The 20,152-nt window shown below is 43.3% G+C and overlaps 6 protein-coding genes across 6 annotated transcripts; 3 read left to right on the plus strand and 3 right to left on the minus strand.

Annotated features, from left to right (window-relative positions):
• Positions 1-104: 104 nt before the first annotated feature.
• On the plus strand, positions 105-479 carry SARC_06692 (hypothetical protein; the record flags this gene model as incomplete). The annotated part of the gene is made up of 1 exon (XM_014299387.1): positions 105-479. One exon carries the CDS (start codon positions 105-107, stop codon positions 477-479), a length of 375 nt encoding a protein of 124 aa, XP_014154862.1.
• Positions 480-3,048: 2,569 nt separating this feature from the next.
• Positions 3,049-3,568, plus strand: SARC_06693 (hypothetical protein; the record flags this gene model as incomplete). The annotated part of the gene is made up of 2 exons (XM_014299388.1): positions 3,049-3,126; positions 3,245-3,568. The coding sequence occupies 2 exons, from the start codon at positions 3,049-3,051 to the stop codon at positions 3,566-3,568; spliced, it is 402 nt and encodes a 133-aa protein (XP_014154863.1).
• A 1,236-nt stretch (positions 3,569-4,804) lies between these two features.
• On the minus strand, positions 4,805-5,284 carry SARC_06694 (hypothetical protein; the record flags this gene model as incomplete). The annotated part of the gene is made up of 1 exon (XM_014299389.1): positions 4,805-5,284. One exon carries the CDS (start codon positions 5,282-5,284, stop codon positions 4,805-4,807), a length of 480 nt encoding a protein of 159 aa, XP_014154864.1.
• Positions 5,285-5,329: 45 nt separating this feature from the next.
• SARC_06695 (hypothetical protein) lies at positions 5,330-7,818 on the minus strand (the record flags this gene model as incomplete). Its single annotated transcript, XM_014299390.1, has 5 exons — positions 5,330-5,506; positions 5,862-5,973; positions 6,432-6,685; positions 7,124-7,528; positions 7,669-7,818. The coding sequence occupies 5 exons, from the start codon at positions 7,816-7,818 to the stop codon at positions 5,330-5,332; spliced, it is 1,098 nt and encodes a 365-aa protein (XP_014154865.1).
• A 1,449-nt stretch (positions 7,819-9,267) lies between these two features.
• Positions 9,268-9,483, plus strand: SARC_06696 (hypothetical protein; the record flags this gene model as incomplete). The annotated part of the gene is made up of 1 exon (XM_014299391.1): positions 9,268-9,483. The coding sequence occupies one exon, from the start codon at positions 9,268-9,270 to the stop codon at positions 9,481-9,483; it is 216 nt and encodes a 71-aa protein (XP_014154866.1).
• Positions 9,484-15,814: 6,331 nt separating this feature from the next.
• SARC_06697 (hypothetical protein) lies at positions 15,815-16,810 on the minus strand (the record flags this gene model as incomplete). Its single annotated transcript, XM_014299392.1, has 1 exon — positions 15,815-16,810. The coding sequence occupies one exon, from the start codon at positions 16,808-16,810 to the stop codon at positions 15,815-15,817; it is 996 nt and encodes a 331-aa protein (XP_014154867.1).
• Between the last annotated feature and the right edge of the window lie 3,342 nt (positions 16,811-20,152).

The following is a 20,152-nucleotide window of genomic DNA, read 5'->3' on the forward strand; positions in this document are numbered from 1 at the left end:
ATATATATATATTGACGTAAACCAAAGATCTCAAAATATTCTAGAGATGCGTGAATGAAGTAGACAAGCAATGGAGGCCAAAAATTATTCTGAGAAAAAGCAGAATGAGGATGCTGATGATATGGGAATTCGTTAACGAAATAGTGCACACAGACAGTGAGGACAATATCGACTGGGATCTCAGCTCTGACAACAAACACAACAAAGACATCGAAGGAAATAGCAATAGCGATGGCGGTGATGGGAATGACAGTGATGAGGCTGAAGATAACATACCTGACGAACGCGGTCTGCCAAAATTGGTACCCTGGGACCGTCCAATAAACCGCGAACATGAGTACGATCATACACCTGAGAACATTGTAAACGGATGTATCGGGGAGGAAGAACTGCATCCGCATAGAAAATTTCCCAAGCTATGCTCGGGTAAAGTTGTATTGCGATACTCTTGCTGCCAAAATGGGAGTTGTTCTATGTAGCGGCGCAGACTTGAAGCAAGGGAATGGGGTATTGAGTTCCAATAGAAGCGGTACAACCGCAAAATTAGCGAGGCGCCAAGAGATGAGGAGAAAGAGAGTAGAGCAGGAAACCAATCAAGCTCCAGTTCACCGCACTAGGCATTCCATAAAATGTGGTTGCAAATTCAAGGTAAGCAAGTTATGCCTAGCATCGCGCACTGCTGTTATGCCTAGCAATATCACGCACTGCTGTTATGCCTATCAATATCGCGCGCCGCTGCTATGACTAACTTAATATTATTTTATTTATTCAGTTTAGCTTTGTGTTTACGAGCGCACCGCCGGGTTTTGAGGAAACTCCATTTACAGTTGGGTATAAATATGGCGGTTGGGTCGCGCCAAGCACCCATCATTTAATACACGCTGGTGGATGCAGTCCCATTGATGATCATGCAACTGTATCATTTGTAGCCAATGGGAAAAGCGAGGTAGGTAGCTAAGCTGTTCAGAAAAGGTATATATTTTGGAAGTGGGCTATAAAGGTGTTCGAGAGAGGTGTGCGAGAGAGAGAGAGAGAGGCGAGAGAGGTGTGCAAAAGAGGTGAACTCTAATACAATTCATTACCAAGTTATATGCTTGCAGACGAAGAGCGTCCTAGTTAATATGGCCTTGCGCAAATGTCCAACGAACGAGTTCCAAAAAAATATTTTGTCGCTGCATCCAACGGAGGTATCCGTCACATCCCAGACTATACATAGCATCAGAGTCGTATGTTTTCCCAAGAGTCTTTGTCATAATGATTTTTTTTATAATTCACCATACTTGGTTTAGATCACCTGTCACGTGCTAAATATGAACTTATATACTTCATTTTATATTCAGAACGCAGCCAAACACGCAATAATATTTAAGATGAGCCAGTAACTCTTTAACGACGTTAATACCTTGCCATGTTAGATAAAGAGATCCAGCACTTATGTACCTCATGAGGGTATTTCGGACGAGTACGTCGAGGAGTTTGTGAAGATGACGGAAGAGCTATGAATGCGTAAGTATCTTATAGGTAAAAACTATATAGGATACTAAAATAACAATTCTAATATATAGTAATCACTCTAATGCTCCCTCCAATGCTTCTTTCTAATGCCCACCTCTGATGCTCCCCTCTATTGCTCCCCTTTAATGCCCACCTCTGATGCTTACCTCTAAAGCTCGCCTCTAAATCTTCACCTCAGGAGCGACAGTCTCAACTCGCAATCCATGGATCCTAATCTGTATGTACTAACACTGCGCGACGAAGCGACCAGCGTTTTAAATATGTTCTTTGGATGACGAATACTATGCGAAAAAAATATGTAACTTTGGTCGTATAGTCAGTATGGATACCCGCCATAAAGGGAACAACGATTGGAGATGGCAGATATCTATATTTGTAGGGCCCGGCAACGACGAGAAAATCAAGTACTTCGGTGTTATGCTGTTCTATATGGAGACCAAGAATATATATAGGTTTGCATTAGATTCTCTTCAGAAATCAAGCGAGGAGGGGCTTTGAAAACTGAGTCAGTTTTCGCCGACGGGTTTTTGAGCCAGTCCGACGTTAGAAGGCTAGTTTTATTTTGCTGATAGGTACCATACATGGCAGACTATCAGTAAGACCTTGGTAGGTACCACAGTGGGAGGGTGAAAGTGGCGTTGGACAAAGCTATGCACGCAACAACGCAACACCTATGTGACCATTACCTTGATATTGTCATTGGTATACTGTCAGAAAAGAACTCTACTACAAGGGTGAGATTCTTGAATAAGATGAAGCAATATAGTCAACACATGTGTGACTATGGTCTAGCGACAAGTATACAATGGGATCTTAAAGGATCACAGATTAGTGAATCTTCAAACTCACAACTGGAAGCGTGGGTTAAGTCATTGGTACTTACAATGCTTAGACTTTTCAAAGGCATAAGTAAAATCGCTAGTCAAATGCATACACACACTAGACTAGCAAAAATCAATATAGGGGGGTGGGGTGAAGGCGACAAGCCTAGATTCAACGAATCTATTCATATCGCACAGTGCCGACAGTGGGGCCCCCAACTATGTACCGAACGTTTTTCAACGGAGGTAAATAAGGCCAGATCTTATTCTGTGCATTCCATAGACGAACTGGCGAATGATACTATCTCCTACAAGTGCGCTTACATCGAAAAAGAGGACCAATCGCGAACCGTTGTATAGACGGGAGAAAGGTAATCGTTCACCTATGTAGAGTTTGAGAGTAGCAAATAAGATACGACCAGAAGAAACAATAGACCTCTTCTCAGGTGCGAATCCTACAGCTAGGTAAAAGTCCTAGGCTGAAGGACTCGCATTGAGTCTTTATTTGTGTTTAGCAATTTCTACACTAGACTCAATATCTACTTAAGTGTTTCTCTCACACGCGGGAGTCCCGGTATCATCTACCGGTATTCCCGATATATTTCTGGTCACTCTTATCATCAGAAATATTGGATCCTAGAACGAAAACTCAGTATTTTGTAATCCTGGGTTTTGGGTTTAGGATTGGCTTTTCTGATTATCTGGCTCCTGGATGCTACACCTCTCATGTGCCCCTCTCTCGTTCACCGCTCATGCACCCCTCTCTCGCTTATCTACTTTCCTACCTCAGGTACTTATGCACATGTGGAGATTGGAATCAATTCAAGATTCCATGCAGACTCATTGTGCCCGTATGTCAACACCTAGGTACACCTTTGTTCAATCAGGCGTACTTCGACACCGTCTAGAAGTTCGACATAGAGAATTCTAAGGATATTAATTTCCCTATGATCGACGAAAGTGATGTAGAAAACTTCGACTATGACACGATTGGAAAGGGCGTGGGCAACAACTCTTCTGATGGTGCTAGCGATAGAGATGACAGTAGTAGCATGATTCGGATGGGAGTGGCGGTCCAGAACTACCACCACAACACGGGGATAAAATCGCGTAAGAAATCTAACAAATTTGATTTCCATCTTATGACCGCTCGTCATCTTTTGTCACTGATATTAGACTCAATAACGTCAAGTAACATGCCCACCATATGCAGTGTTTCCTGGGTAGGGTAGTAGCATACATAGGATGTGCTTTCCACGATCCCTACCGGCCAAAGCCAGTACTAGCTACATTGAGATACAACGATACAGGGGAGAATACGTACACATTATATCTCACTATACCACAGTTACTGATTTCAGGGGAGCGTCAGGAAATAATGCAAGTTATCAAATGTTGGATTGGAAGAATGTCACCCAGACGTGTAGCATAGTAGAGTACATACCCTCCACTGGCAGGTTTAGCATATTTAAGTATCTGCGTACATCGGGTTTGTAACATGACACAAGTGCAGCATCTAGGTTAATATTCTGTAACACAATTAAAAGCAAACCTCGTATACGGAGCTCATCGATGGTGCCTTGAAGCACCACGCCAGCACTTCACAATATACTTCCTTAAAATACCCTCGGCCCACTTGCCACTGTTCTCGGGCTGTAAGTAGAAGTGTAATGGAGACGCCCTGGCTGATTAAGTTGGTGTACTCGTGTTTGACGATATACTTGTACAACTGTAAGACCCTGTTTTGGTTTGGTTTTTAAACCATGCTAAGTGTGATGGTTGTCGCTACCATCCTCCTATTCAAAGAAGCGTTATAATATTACAACCTATATTATAGAAAGTATTTAACAACGGCTTAATCACTGATATAGATAGATGTTTGCAAATCGGATATGTAATACGCAGTGTTGCCAGCACATCAAATATTTGACCCGTAGTTTCATTATATGTTTGATGGTGCACAATACCACCCTACTTATACAATACATGTGGATTCGTTAAGTCTCTCATCATCTTTTTGTCACTGATGATAGACTCAAAAACGTCAGATAACATGTCCGCCATGTGCAATGTTTCCTGGGTAGGGTAGTATATTCACTTCCGACATAGTGTATCTATCAAATCGCTACGGCATTCCAAAAATTACTTATGTAGTAAACTATGTGAATGACTAAACCAACCAACCTATCTGTCTTCCTCTCCTCCAGTTCGGTACCTCGTGTACTGAACTCTAACCCAATTGGACCTTACATACACCCCCTGGGACGTGAAGCAGTTCCATCAGCGGTCCTCCGTCGTCACACGTTTTCTTAATCGTTGCAAATCAAACATAAAAATGTGGCCTCAACTACGCAACTTGTTGAGTATAACATATAGCACTAGGTGCATAGTAAGTAAAAGGTCGTATCCAGTGGTATACCAACTGGTCTCGCCTGAAAATGTAGGCAAAAGATATACATTTGTGTTGTTCACCGCTCCTCCGACTGGCCCAGCCTGATGCTCTCTTGCTGCTTCAATTTGCACGTGTTAATACACTTGGCCCTATACTCCTGGTCCCTGGCAAAGTGATATCTCCACCGTATGGCACTGTGCCAATTCTTTACATGACGGTCACCAATGTGCTGAGCTGCAAGCTCGCCATCCCGCTGCTCGAAGCCCAGAGTACGCGCATACTGATGTTTATGGGTCAACGTTATCCATCTGATCCAATAAGTATTGGTTTGGCTTTGCCACTGAGCCACCTCGGGGCAAGTGGTTGACGTCTCAACCACCTCATCTATTTCCTCCGCAGAAGCGCCCTTAAACTCGCTCTCATACATAAGCCAGTTCATATACACCGTTGCGTTCAGACAACGGTGAGCCTTACCGCGCTCCGGTTCACTCAAAGGGACGCGGTGCGCCCTGATGTCCGCGACATGTAACGTGTACAACTTGCCAGACGACCGCATCCTGACAACATGGTACACAGGGGGGTCCATACACTCAGGCTGCACTTATGCGGCTCCTTTGCTTGGAGAGACATAGCGACTTGTCCAACCGCAAACATGGGCAAATCGACTCGCGGCCCTAGCTTGTGCCAGCTGTGTCTTGGCAACAATTACCCAAGCTCTGCGGTCAGTATCCGTGGGTTTGGGCTCCAACAAGTCCAGCGTAGCTACATCCTCCATGTCCTGTCGGAGAATGTCGATCAGGTCCGCATCAGCATAATGGGAAAACACTAGTTCAGTAGTGGCCAGTGTGTAGGGCGCCATACCTGTCGTGGACGAGCGAGTAGAGCTGTATGCTGAAATAAACTCAGCAGCCGCGTTCCGGCCACGCGGTTTTTAGCCCCTGTGGTAAATAACGTGACAACCACCGATTGCGAGTGCGGCACAATACCTCCACTTAATCATCGCCTTGGTGGCGGTCTTTCTGTACCGGGTGGATTGAGATGTTCCGGCTGAAACACCACGAAGTGAGCGCGCTCGCCAACATTGGGCTGTCTCCATCAACGACCAACCGCCGTGGCCAGCCCCAATGCACTACCTGATATTCCATGCACCGCTTCGCCTTCTCGAACGTGTGTTCATGTCGACGCATAGGCCTCCCTGCTGCCAAACGCGACACCTTGTCAATACCGAGCAAAATGAAATTATACCTGTAAGCACTTCGTGCATGATGGTAATAATTCTTTTGCGATGCGGTCGCAAATACTCGCGCCCGAGGTCGCTGACACAGCAGACCTTTGCACAAGCCTAACTGTGTGCCCCGACGTGCGATGCAAATGGTGCAAGTATCCACCACGTCCGCCAACAGGTCTTTGGAAACACTACATCCCACCTTGCCTTGAATTAATCCGCGCAAGCGGGTGAACCGTGCACACGTATGCGAGTAATGCAAGGACCAAATGCCTTCGAGCACTACCCGCGGTATAAGTTTCACACCCCGCACCGTAGTATTTATTGCCTTCAGCTCATCCGATACTTCCTGAAGAGCATGCGATAGCTTCCGACGCTTCCGTAAAGTCACAACCTACTGAATTCCCACAGTAACACTTGGGCCATCGTCAGCAACTGTTCCGACACTGTGTACGGCCGTGCATGTTGAAACACATACCTCACGGCTGTATGGTCTTTCGGAAGCACGTCTACATCCAGACCCTTGTCATCCACAGTGCTGCCTGTCATTTCACTTATCTGGTCCTGCTGACTCCGTAAGGCCTGCAATTGATCCTCGGACCAGTCAAGGGCGTCATGAAGTGGGTCCTGAATCATTCGCTCGTGGTCGCCTTCGATGATGTTCATCTCTCTCTTACTCGTGTATTCCTGCCAGCTACGCTCCTTCTCCGCAAGGGCATCGTCAATCGTGGCCTGTTCCGCCGACAGCATATCATGCATACAGAGCATAGGGCCTGAAGAAGCCTCATCGCGACCTCGAGGGAGGAGAACGTCACGAGATATTGCTGGGTGTCGCTGGGCCTATCAGCCCTACCCCATGTTTCTGACAACAGTATATCCATACGGGCTGGCCTCGTGCCGGCCAAGATGTCCCTGAGCTCCTGGGATCCACCTAACGAACTCTGCTCCGGCATGTCTGGTTCCGTGCTAACCATAATATCACTGAGTGCATTACTCGTACCCGACGTACTCGTCGAGCTGTCTAGATACACTGGACCAGCAATAACCGGACCGCGCTCTTCGTCATTATCACATGAAGGTATGCGAGTGACCTCACTTATCCGCCGATGCAGTCAGCTGCTCACCGAGCGCCTCCTCCGGCTCCCGCAGGGCCACCCATATGAACTAGACCTGGGCCTTCTCTTGATCTTCCCCGGCCACCCCCACTTTCCTAAGAAACCGACGCACGGTATCTTCATCGGTCGTATTGAACGCGGAGCCATGCGTGGGACGGTAGGCCCCGGCAAATTGCGCACCCCATAAAGTCGGCTCAAGAAGCCCAGACGGAGCCAGAAGTGTAGAGACGAATACTGTAGGCGGATCGATGCAGTCGCTTTGCAGAAGGCCGACCAGTGTACACCCCCAAGAAGGTACCACCAAAGGCTGACCGTTGCCACCAAAGAACGTGCCGTGCTCTGGTGGTATCACCATGAGCACCCCATTCAGAGCATCGCATAAAAGGTAGAGAACCAGGTTGCCTGGTCCACACTGGCACCGCCATGGCCGTCTGAGCCACTGCAATCGACTGCAAATAGTCTGAGAACAGAGTCATCCCAAGAAGAATTGACCAAACAGAAATCTCATCCAAAGGCACAGTGTAGGCACTCACCCACCATGTGCCTCCTCCAGGTTCAAATGCATAGTCAGTGAAGTGAGCAATCCCCGTGCTCTCGAACCGGTTCCTTTCCAGGTCTGGCCACCTTTCCTTGACCCGAGCAATCCACTTTAGATTCAGCCTCTGCGCCCCCCTCTCGCGGGTCACCTGGACTACTCGGAATCGTCGTCGTCCAACGACCAGTCGGATAGTGGTGTCGACAGGACATCATGTGGCTCCGCCTATTTCGAAAGCTGAATATTTCAACGAAACACATTTTTAAGATACTCCCGAGTGGCTGATAATAAACTGGCTAGTACACTTACGTGTACAATTTTTGAAATTACACTTAAATATTACAGCTTTTACAGGCATAGCGTTATTCATTTAAAAGTGAATATTTCAATGAGACGCACTTAAGTGCTTATTATAGCTTTTAAAATCTCAATATATTAGTATATTGACCGAACACATTTAGAAGTGTCAAAATTGATCAATTTGCACCTACGTGTTGATTCATTAGCTGTCAATTATAATATAAGCACTTACGAGTAAGATTATAATTACTACTCGCGTAAAATTTAACCATAAATAAAGCTGCCAAATTTACATAAGCAGTTACGTGCCGATTTACAAATTGCAATTACGTGCGATTTTAGAATCAACTTTATTTACTATAAGTTTATTAGTACACTACGTAAATGTATTTAGTCTACACTGGTGTAGACTGAGGAAATTCAGATATCGTATTAAGTATACAAGCAAGGGACTCGTTCTGAGCTTCTTCATTTTGAAGCATGCCTCCTAAGAGGCAGGTTTTAAAGAAGAAGAAGCCAAAAAAGCCCCCAGCAGCTAAACCTAACCCGCCTAAGCGAATAGAATATTCGTCAAAGACCTTTCTTAAGAAAGCCATGTCTTAGAATGCAGATAGTACTTCTAAAGAAGCAAGTGCTCCTAAAGAAGCAAGTGTTTGTAAAGAAGCAAGTGCTTCTAAAAAAGCAAGTGCTTCTAAAGGAGCAGATGTTACATTAACATCAAATGTTATTAAAGTAACAGGTGCTTCTACAGCATCATATGATGGTAAGGTATCACAAGTTGCTAAAGCAACGGGCGCTTCTACAGCACCAAATCCAGTAATGGACACTTGTCCTGGAGAGGGGTGAAGTAATGGGCCAAAGGCTTACACGTGGCAAGTCTAAAGAGGCTGCTAGTTCTTCAAAGAACATCGATGCTGATAGAACTTCAGATACTGATTAGGATCAACCTTTAAAGGCAACTCATCGTATAGCCTCTAAAGGTCAAATTTCACTATTTTCAGATAGTGAAAAGGAGTTAACTCCCGAACACTCAAAGACTCGAAGTTCAGTAGGGGGCAGCTCTGCAGAAATGCAAAGCATTGAGCACTTTAATCCTAAGACACCTAAATCAAGCCATGATGATTCAATGAAATCTATTCGAGCAGGAGATAGTTAGGAACATATCTTCTTGAGAGGTACAACCTCGTGTATAGTCTAAGACTGACAAAGGACTGGAGAGTTCTAAAACAAGTGCTTTACAGCACAGTTGGGCGTCAGAATCTGATGATGATGACAACGGAGCAGGAAATGCTTCTACACGCCGGAATTGGATTCCGGGTACAACACATTCGACACATTCGAAACAAGATAACAGCACGAAATCTATGGATTCTGCTGAAGTTTTGTTTCTACCTAAAGCTAAGGCTCCACAAGCAAAAGCTAGTACCGCTAAAGCTTCACAAGCAAAAGCGCCAGTAGCTAAGGCTACAAAATCTGATGCTACTAAAGCCAAGTCGTCAAAAGTTAAGACTTCTAAAGTCAAGACTACGGCTACGGCAGATAAAGGCAAAAGAAAGGTTACTGTGCATGAAGATATATAAAGACCTACTATCCTCGTACAGGGACGCATACATACTGACCATGATGATCGAAGCGGTCAATCAGTCAGGTCATCCTCAAGGATGAAACGACGTTACGATATAGATCGTGATTTACACCAAAGTGGAACATAGTGGACATTTAAATGTTTCACTAGAATCTCATATACCATCATCAGGTCACTTAAGTGATTCTTATGTTGAAACAGAATCAGCCTCTAAGCGACGGTATTTACAGGTTTTACAACCACTTGCTATATTACTCGAAGATCTTGAAGATACAAGATCTGAATATGTACCCGGAACAATCGAGTATAATTCAGCATATATCCCGTACTAATCTCATGTGAGAGATAGAGATGAGACATAAACCACTACAATCGTGCAGGAGAAATGCAGAAACGCATTGAATTCTACACGAGAGAAGCTAAATCTTGCCAATCAACATGTCGAATACCTAAGTGATCGTTCATGGACAAGATCTGCCAAGGACAGAGAAAGTCCTTCGACTAAGTTAAAGACATCTTTGAAAGGAAATCAAGCAGACTTTTCAAAGATCTTTGCAGCGTTCAAGACGTTGCAAATGATGAGAGAAGAATGGGCTATTTAACACGTTTCCATTTAAGAGTACTATGCTGTGTTAACGTATATATTGATGCCGGGAAGTAATGAAGAAACCTTTCTGCATGGTGAAAAAGAAAGGCTATTAGCAGCTAGAGATGCAGACTGACCGTTTCTTCAACATTGTTAACGAGATAGCTTGCAGTGACAAAAGACTACCTCTATCGAGATAGCTTGCAGTGACAAAAGACTACCTCTATAATTTAGTATGCTAGACGGAGGCAGTTTGAATGTCCCAATTAAAACTTTTGTACTAGACTAGGAAATTAGTTTTAACATGACGTGGGCCAAGGGTCAACGCAGAACGTTAGAAATAATGTTTATGCACGTGATTTATAATCGTATGAATAGAAATTCACGACAAGAACGTCTTAAGTGATTAAACACTAAAACTGAGAAACTGTCGTCTGACTCATTTGACTTTGAGTGGGATATGTTTGTTAAGGCTTTCACAGTGTAACTAAGAAGTCTTCAGAGACTCGTGCGTCTACGTCAATGTCTAGTAGTAGTGCTAAAAAGACAAAACGTATGCGGCAGTAGCTCGTGGACGAGCAACAACTGCAAGCGTAGCCAAAAGGTTATAACACCAGATATCGTGTGTTGAATGTGAAAGTACTGTATACCAAAATAAGCCTAAACAGAACTTCTTTGGTAGGCACAACGACTCTTGTAAATACGCTCAAGAGACAAGGGACTATCTCATCATTGATACCACGTGGTAACGGTTAAACGAATAATGAAGACGAACGTATTATGTGTTACCAGTTTTCGATAACGGAATAAAGGTTAATGCGTTACTTGATCTCGGTTCTCAAATTTCTTGTATCTTACATCGTATGACACTTATGTGTGACATGGAAACATCTTTAGAGAATACGCATATTGTTATGCCGAATGAGAAAGAACTTGTATGTTATGAGAAAGTCAATGATATAAATATCACATTGTTAAATCATCGAATGGTTCAAACCGATCTAGTAGTACTATAGATGTATAAACAATATAATTGTATCATTGATATGGGTGATTATTATCTTTTGGGCTCACTCTTACGGGTCTACCAACCGAAGTGGATCCTATAATGAACCAGTCTGACGATAATATATTAAAGAAACCGTCGCCAACAAATCAAAAGATTAAGGAATAAATTCCTGATATTGTTGTAGAGTGTATAGAGCAGCTGAAAGATACGAGTCGAGGATACAATAAACCACTTCTCAAGTACGGTAATCTCAGCTAGGGAAAGTCCCTAGTCTGAGAGAACCGAACTGAGTCTTTATCTGTGTTTTCTAATTTATTAGACTCAGGATTTTACTTGAGTGTTTCTCTCTCACGCAGAGTCCCGGTTAGTTTACTGGTTCTACCGCTAATATTTCTAACTTTAATATCAAGAATATTCCAATTCTAATTCCAAAACTCAATATTGCATGATTCTGAAGTTATGAGATTTGAATTGGCTTGTTGATAATTTGGTCCCTAGATGCTACAGCTCTCCACCTTTATGCTTCTTAGCCTGCGCAGGAGTAGAAAGACATCTTACAGTACTAGATTAATTAGAGGTTGGTTTTTTGTACAGGGAAAACTTGTCCCTTAGAGGGCATAAGATGAAAAACCTGCCACTATTATCTATTCTTACATATTACCGATTAAATAAATTTATACTATGGCAGGAGTTCTCTACCTGTACGCTCATCGCAGTCAGTCTTGACCGGTGCTCTCGGTCGATCTCAACTTGGCTTAAGAAAACGCTTCTCAACGGTGACTCTCCAGTCGAGTTTTTAGTCATTGTCCCTCTGGCGTGTGTGGGGGGGTATGCTTCAAGGCGAGAAAAGTGGGAGTGTGCCGTGGTATCTGTGAGACTTGCTTAGGTCCCTCGCCTCGTGCGCTTTCTGTTGCTCGCTGATCTTTCATCAGTGCTCGTCGTGGCTGGCTTCTTTGGCCTTGACTGTCTTTGTTTGCGTCGGTGGCGTTGACGGTGTGTAGTATTGACATCAGCATCTGTGATATCTGAGTCATGCGTCCAGGTACGCTCCCCATCTGTCTATTGCAGTAGGTACTCCTAGGATCCATCACCTCGGATGGACGGCCTGTCGTCGACTATCGAGGAGAACTGAGTCTCCTCGTTAGGTTGTACGTTATTATTGGTAAATGCTTCCGAAGCAACGGCCCTTCTTACAAGTCCAAGTAGCTCATCACTGATCGAGTCAGGATATTCGGGGGCTCTAGTCCCATCAAGGTTACAGACAAAATACCCGTTGCCCTCCCTGCATACTATTTTGTATGATCCGCCATTTGGTTGTTTATTTCACCTTGGTAGCGAACCATGACAAGGTCCCCTTCTTAGAAGTTTACATTCTTCTTTTGATATTTTCGATCGTATGCTGCGCGCATCTTCTCTTGATATTGTGCAACATTATTGTCAAGTTGTGGCCTGATGGCCTCTTATAGATTCTGCAATCGCTCTTCCCAAGATACTGTTGTACTGGGTGCGGTCACTGGCTCATTTTCTATTTGCGACCAAAGTACACGTTAAATCGTGGTGACTTGTGCCTTCTTGATGTACGCAGATTGGGCCCATCTGTACGAATGGAAATCGGGAACACCCGTTACCTGAATTTTGCTCAACGAATTTCCCTAACAGTGGCATGAGGTCTCTGTGTGATCGTTCGTTCGCGCCTAAGATCTTAGGTTGATACGGCCGAGAAACTAGGTGTTGCATTGGCGCTTGTTCAACAGCTTTCGAAAGTATGTTGTTAACATATTCAGTGTCTTGGTCAGTTTGTATGATTTGTGGGAATTCATGTTCACTCATGATTGGTACCAGCGTGCGTGCTATAGTAGCCGCTGACTAGTCCATCATTGGACGTAATATGACATACGGTGAGTGTACATCGAACCATACTATCACATATGTGTGTCCTCTGTTGGAATCCAATAGTGGCCCTACGGTGTAGACTTGGACTCTGTCGCCTGGAAATGCGGTCGTGATTGAATGTAAGGGATGCAACTTTTTGTGTATCTTATTTTGAAGACATGGTATGCATCCATCAATGAACTTGTGTATATGTTGTTGGATTTGGGGCCAATCATGTTCATCTGTTTGCAACTTGTTTGCCGTTTCCTCAGGAGTGTAATGTTCCAAGTTGTGGTATTGCTCGATGATGTTGACACGTGTCTCGTATTCTATTGCCTGTGGTGTATCTCCAGAGTGAACTGGTTCTGATGCTGAAACGTGTATGGCAGGTTGTTCCCGCGTTAAGTCAAGGTATGGGGACTTCACTCCTATCTTTGAGACTAATGTGATACCCCCATGCTGGTTGCCTGTTCAATGACTTTGTCAAGGACATCAGGTATGAGTTCCCATGGTGGGTTCGCCTATACATTCACTTCCTGCGCCCACTTTTGTTGTAGCGCATTTTGTTCTTTGGTATAGTATTTACCTGTGCGTGCAAGGTCTGCCTATGCAAACAGATCTACTGTGAATTTTCTAAACCGTCGTTCAGCTTCTTGTAGAATCTGGGGTGTAACATCCAGTCTATGGCTGATATGGTTGTGGGCATGTTAGTTTCTAAAATGGTGTGCTCTTGGGTGTTGTGTGTTGTATCGTTTACTTCTTTTAATACCTTTGAAGTTTTAGTAGTAAAAGTGTCTTCGTGTAGACGTGAGAATATATCTGCCATCTGGTTGTCCTTGCCTGGGACATGTATGATGGAGAAGTGGTGGTGGAATGTTTTTGCTATCCATTTGGCTAGCATTGGGTGTAATGTCTGTTGACTGTTCGTTTGCGTGAGCGCTTTGTGATCTGTCCACAGTGTTATGTCCCCTCCCTTGATGTAGTCGGATAAATGTTCCAGGCTGTATACCAGTGCTAGTAGCTCTTTAGTATTTGTGCCATCATAGCGTTGTTGTGCTACATGCAAGCCTTTCGAGAAGTAGAGGATGTCTCTTCTAACCCCATCGATGACTTGAAATAAACGTCCTCCTATGCCATAGTCATTAGCATCATTCATTATTTGAAACGGTACCCCATCAACAGGGTATACTAATGCCACTGAAGAGGCGATGGCTTTTTTGAGTTCCTCCCACTTCTTTTTGAGTTCCGGAGTCCATAACATGGATATATTCTGGTTCATTTTTTCTTTCATTAGGTTCCGGAAGTGTTTCGTTGTGTGGGAAAAATTTGGGATATGGTCGTGTATGTAATTTGCTAGTCCCACCGCTTTGTGCAGATCTCTTTTTGTACTGGGGAGTGGCCAGTCCATCATTCTTTTCTGTTTTTCAGGATCTGCTTTGAGTCACTGTGTGGTGACTTTCACACCTAAAATAATGACCACTTTGATCGCGAAGGCACGCTTGTTGTGATTGAGTAAGAAGTTTGCTCTATTCAGTCGCTTGATTACTTCACGAACTGTCTTGCGGTGTTCTTCTTCTGTAAGACTCGCAATTACTATGTCAACTACATAAGCTTGCACTCCGTTGATGTCTATGAGCAAATTTGCCATGACTCTCTGGAACTGTGCTGTGAATAAGTGTAGTCCGAACGGCTCTGACTTGAATGAGTATTGCGCTCCCTACACGAATATGTGAAGAAGTAATGACTTGCTTCAAATGGTGAAATCCTCCTGTGAGATCTAGCTTTAAAAGAACTGTACTTCTTGTACTTCTTGTGGGTTGTGGAGTACTTCCTTTACTTTCGGTAACACAAACCTATCTTGTTCATATTGATGATTGATCTCGCGTAAGTCTAGACATGTCCTTGCTTTCTTGAGGAGACCTGTTTGGTCATGTTCACCTGTTGATAACAACGGTACATTTTCTGTTGTTGGTGTAAGCCACCTCTGTACATTCTCATCCGTTTGTGTAATATACTTGTGAGGTACAAAGTTGACTTTAGCGTGCCTCATTTGTCTGACATTAATTTCACTTGCAGGTACTGTGACTGTGGAGCCCGGTAGGTTGCAATGTACGTCAGGAGGTATGTTCACGTTGATATCTAAGATATCTATAAGTGACTTCCTGAAACCTTCTTGTTCATGCTCAGGATCCTCTTCATGTGGCGTGAGGAGTGATTCCCATTTCGAATCTGTTGGTATAAGTGAATTGATTAGTCCTGCTATGTATATACCTATGTATGGTAGAATGTCTATACCGAATGTATCGGTGTCTTCTTGTCTGGTAAATGCAATACTTCAAAACACTGAGAGGTTTTCCTACCTCCATAATTAAGGTCACAAACTTCGGTTGATGCTGTGCGTTGTATTCTTGCATCTGTTTGTGCTAATTGTATATAACCCAGTTGCGCTCTGACGAAGAAATATAGTTCTGTTACTACACTCTTGTCCATGCATGAGCGTGGTGCGCCCGAGTCTAATAGTGCATTGTATGTATTTTCATTAATTTGTATATCAACGTGTAAACGTTGGTCTCGTGGGGCGGGAAGTTAGGATAAAGGTTGGTAATTTAAATCATTTGCATTTATTAACAACGTTTCTTCATCTGTATATACATTGAGCCTGTCAGCCAGGTCAATTCTGTTGCTTCCGCCCACCAGTTGTTTCAGTGCTCATCACCCTCCGTGATGTCGTCTACCTTGCCAGAGGTATTGTACAGTCTTGCTATTTGCACATCCTTCTTGACCTGTTCCTCAGTCTGCTTGGCCTGATTCGCAGCCTTATTGGGACATAGACTGAACCGATGTGGGGCTGGCATCACCTTACAATAGGGACATGGACGCCCCTTTCTTTTCTTGGGCTTGTCCTGTTCGGTTGGTTTGATTGAGTGCACCGCTGTCCGGTTTATGCCGTTTGTTAGTAGCGGTAGTGCTACTCTCGGCTTGGTTGGTTGTCTGCGTGTTTTGACGCTTGTTCTGCACTCTCATCCGTTTCCTTAGCATTCGGTCTCCTTGCACATTGGATGCCGCTCTTATGCTTGCCTCAGCCATAGTATGAAACTTAGTTTGTTCTATATCTGATAAGCGCCCCTCACCCCCATCAGGTTGTTTGTTTGCCTTGATGAGAGCATTCACCCGTGCTTGTTGCCTGTAGTACATAAGTGCGTGGTATCTTTGTACTTTGAGGAGTTGTAAGTGTATGGTATTCGTGTCTGAGTTGCGGTACCGCTCCTCTAATATTGCCATTGCCTTATGCACACGCTCTGTGCGCACTTCGACGTTCATCTTCTTGTTCTGCATGTCATTGAGAAACTTCTCTAACAGATAGTCTACTGGGTGAGGCCTGAGTCTGTCAAGAATGATTGTATTGAATTGCTCAGGTTCATTGAAGTGCTTAGTTGTATACGTCTCAGAATCTCTCAAGATATTGAGTTCTGACTTGGTCTTTTCCGTTGCATCAGTGGAATCTAATAGGGTTCTCACTAGTGCTGGGTACTGACACAGTGTCATGGGCTTTGCTAGGAATAGGTCACTACATCGCGTAGTGAACTCTATGATGTCTTCGCAATTTTCAATTCTAAAGTAACTATCTTTAGGGAGCTTAGGAGGTTCTGAAGTCTTTAGTAGTTCTGCGAGAGGTGGTTCATTTATCTGGTCGCCTAAGCTTGAACGCATGAGCTCTAACTCACTTAATTGAATGAGTTCATCCTCATTATAGTCTCCACACTCATTGATAGCTAAGTCATATCGTCGTCTGAGTTCTTTGTCAACCAGTGGCATGCGTAGTTCTGGTTGTTGGTCATGAACGCATACTCTCATCTTGTGTAGAGTCGGTATAGACACTGATGTTGGTTGTTCCAATTTGGAAACATACCTACTAACCAGAACATGGTTGCCTTGGCAGATGCTTTTGTCTATTTCTTGACGCATTGCTGAAGCTAGTATGGGTACCCCAGCCGGTGTAGACTGGCGGAACCACTATCTGGGCTTGTCCCCCCATTGGGATGACACTCGCACCATCCGTGCCCTCACTCCCTTCTCCACCACCATACACGTCTGCTCTGGTTGCCGTTGGCATCTTGAGGTGTCTGTGATGGTGTTAGGGTATTGCAGGTTATTAATAAAGATTCTAGCTATATTCTGCGCGAATGCGCACTTCACCCCCCTTGTCTTTAGTAAAAATTCGTATCAAATTTTTTTTTATAGTCTTTTTACTTACTATTGTAGTGTTGTTGCTTCGATGCATTTCCTCGAGAAGTGTTTACTGTTCCGTATGGTACGCTAGCTCGTTGCGTTGTTCCCTGTATTTATGAGGGTGTGAATGGAGTTTGTTCGTCAAGCTTAATTTGTCATGTGTGGACTTACTTGTGATTATTCCGTCATATGAGAAATCAATTTCTCATGTGTGATCTCAATGAGATGTACGGTCATAGTGACGTCATTTGGAAGTTCGGTCCCGGTGACGTCACCTCTTGTAGTTCAGTCCTGTACCGAACTGTGTGCACGGTGGTGTTTCCTATTACTTCCTTGCTCTAGGACTGGTTGTTTTCTTGATTGCTTTTGGGACACGTGTGTATGACAATGTGTGACCCCCTCACCTCCAATATATGGGCTTTGTGTGTTCTCTTGCTGATTGTCTGTAGTCAGGTGATGCCTTTGTACTGTTCTTTGTACCCAATTTCTTTCCAGTTCTGTCTTTACTGGATCTGTGTTGTGCAATGATAATGTGAATCGATTTGTACTGTCACTGTCTCCTTGGGTGTCTCTATACCCTGCGTGTTCATATGACCAAGTTCTGTTCAAAATAGTGGTCTGATGTTCACTGTGATATGATCACCTTGTTCGGTACTATTCTTGTGACATGTCACTTTTTCGTGTTTTGTGTCCTGGTGACACTGTATGCTATACTCATTCACGTTTGTATTGGTATGTCATCATCACTTCATTGAACTTATTGTTCGTGATTCTTTTGATGTTTTTGTTTAATGTGTGGTGTTCTCTTTGTCAAGCTGATTGCTTTTCAAAGTAATAATAATAGACTCCCTCGGATTGTGTGGCGTCTATGTTTTTTGGTTGTCGTTCTATTTCTACTGTTCTTCTTCGTATAATCATACATCTCGTGATGTGTGGGTGGTCTCGTTACCCTTTTGATGTCCCTTATTCATATATTCGATGTCGATTGCATTATGATTTTTCTTTGGGTTATCTGGTAAGAGATTGTCACTCACTGATATCTGTGCTATGTTCCTGACAAGTTTTCTTGCAGGGATGTTTCCTGTTGCTAATAGTTTAGCCCGCAATTATTATGTTCGCATGGCTGATTTCATCAGGTCTGTGTATATGTCTGTTGTTTTGTTTATGCCTTGTGTTCGTTGTGGCTATCTGCTAATATTAGCTGGTCTAATATTAAGATATTAGATGTGTGTGCATCTCTAACCTCCTGATCGAGTTTAAAGCTTGTGAATGTGTGCACAATCGATCTCTCAATCGAAATAAAAAAACTATCAATCTAAATCAGATTCGCGTGTTGATAGCTTTACCTTTGTTATGGCTCTACTCTAGCTGCTAGTTCTACTTGCAATGAAGTTGACTTTGTCATCTCTCACTGACATTGGCTCGTTTCTCATTACTATCTGTTTTAAGTGTTTTGTACACTTGATCTGAGTCTATGGTGCCTTAGTCTATGATTGTTCAAGATTCGAATCTTTATTTTCTTTATTAGTGTACAACTTGGGGTGTCTGTTTATAATGTTGTCGATTTCTTGCCCCCTGCTTCTAGACTATTGTGTTCTTGATTGTGTTCTTTCGTGGAATCATCTCGTGTGATGTTGAATAATCTTTTGGTGATGCCTTATGTGTGTATTTGAGCTTCAATGTCACTTTTTGTGAGTGTCAGCCTGTGTTGTCACTATAGCAGTCCTCCTGATTGGAATGTTGTGCCTCTGTTTATTGACTATACACTTTCTGGTCACGTTTTGGTGTGCTTGTGTTGTTGAGTAGCATTGAACCTCCTCAATCACGTTTTTATTCGTTTTGCATGTGATTGTTCTTAGAAGTTTGTGTTCTTGCGTATCTCAATGTTGTGTGTTTCCACTAGATATGATTGTATCTAGCGTGTCTTTAGCTTTGTCTCCTTGAGACCTTCTTATTGCTTGTCAATTGTACTCGCTTGTGCATACACACCCTTCTCTAATATTCTAGAATTAATTCCTCATCCGATTTGATGAACTGATTTCAGTGACTAGTGTGCTCTGCTAGTTTCAATGCACGCTTGTATGGTCGTGAGACACTGTTGTGTCTTTAGTGTGGTACCTGTATTGGTTTTCTTATTGTATTCTTGTATGTGATCAATGTTGACGTGATTTAGGTGCCCCATTTGATTTCTCGCTTCACCTACGATCTCACTTCGTTGCAGTGATGCCTGTTGCCGTATTTGTTCTTAAGGAACCTTCACCACATGTGTATTCTATGCATATAGCTGGAAAGTGCTTAGTATGATACCCGCATCTGTCTACTTTTGGTATTTCTGTGTAAGGTCAGCTTGATGTGATTTGGGCATCTAAATTGATTCCCCTCTTCTAAACCGATCAAACCTCTTTGAAATATGCTCTTATCACTGTCTACTGGTTCATGAATGCCCTTGTATTGTACTTGTGATATGTTGTTTCTACATGTACAGTTCCTATATTCTCTATACAGCGTGTCTCTATTTGCGTAGCTTAAATGTATTCCATGTAATTTCGAATGCTTATCAATACATGTGATTTCAATTGCTTATCAATGTATCAGTAGGCTTTGTTTCCTGTCTTGAGGTCGATTTTCTCGAGTCACGCCTTTGTTGTAACTCACCTCCTTTTGCAATAGTTTCTCGCAGGTGTATTAGTTTGTAGACTTCTAATTTCTAACTAGTTGGTAAAGATTATGTCACTCGTGTTGTTTTGTCACTAGCTATCTTGTTCTGTTGTGCAGGGCCCCTGATATTAGTGGATTTTCTTGTTCGAAAATCCCCTAAACATTGATTTATTAATCAATGTGACACTTCCAGTTTTTCTACACACTGAGGTTCTCTTTTATGAAACTGATAGCACTTGTATTGGCTTGACACGTGTCCAGCTTACTTCAATATGGTTACCTTGTTTGTTGTCCTAAGGTCACGCTTTC

Source organism: Sphaeroforma arctica (genome assembly GCF_001186125.1).
Source record: "Sphaeroforma arctica JP610 unplaced genomic scaffold supercont1.489, whole genome shotgun sequence".
In the NCBI taxonomy this organism is placed as follows: Eukaryota; class Ichthyosporea; order Ichthyophonida; genus Sphaeroforma; species Sphaeroforma arctica.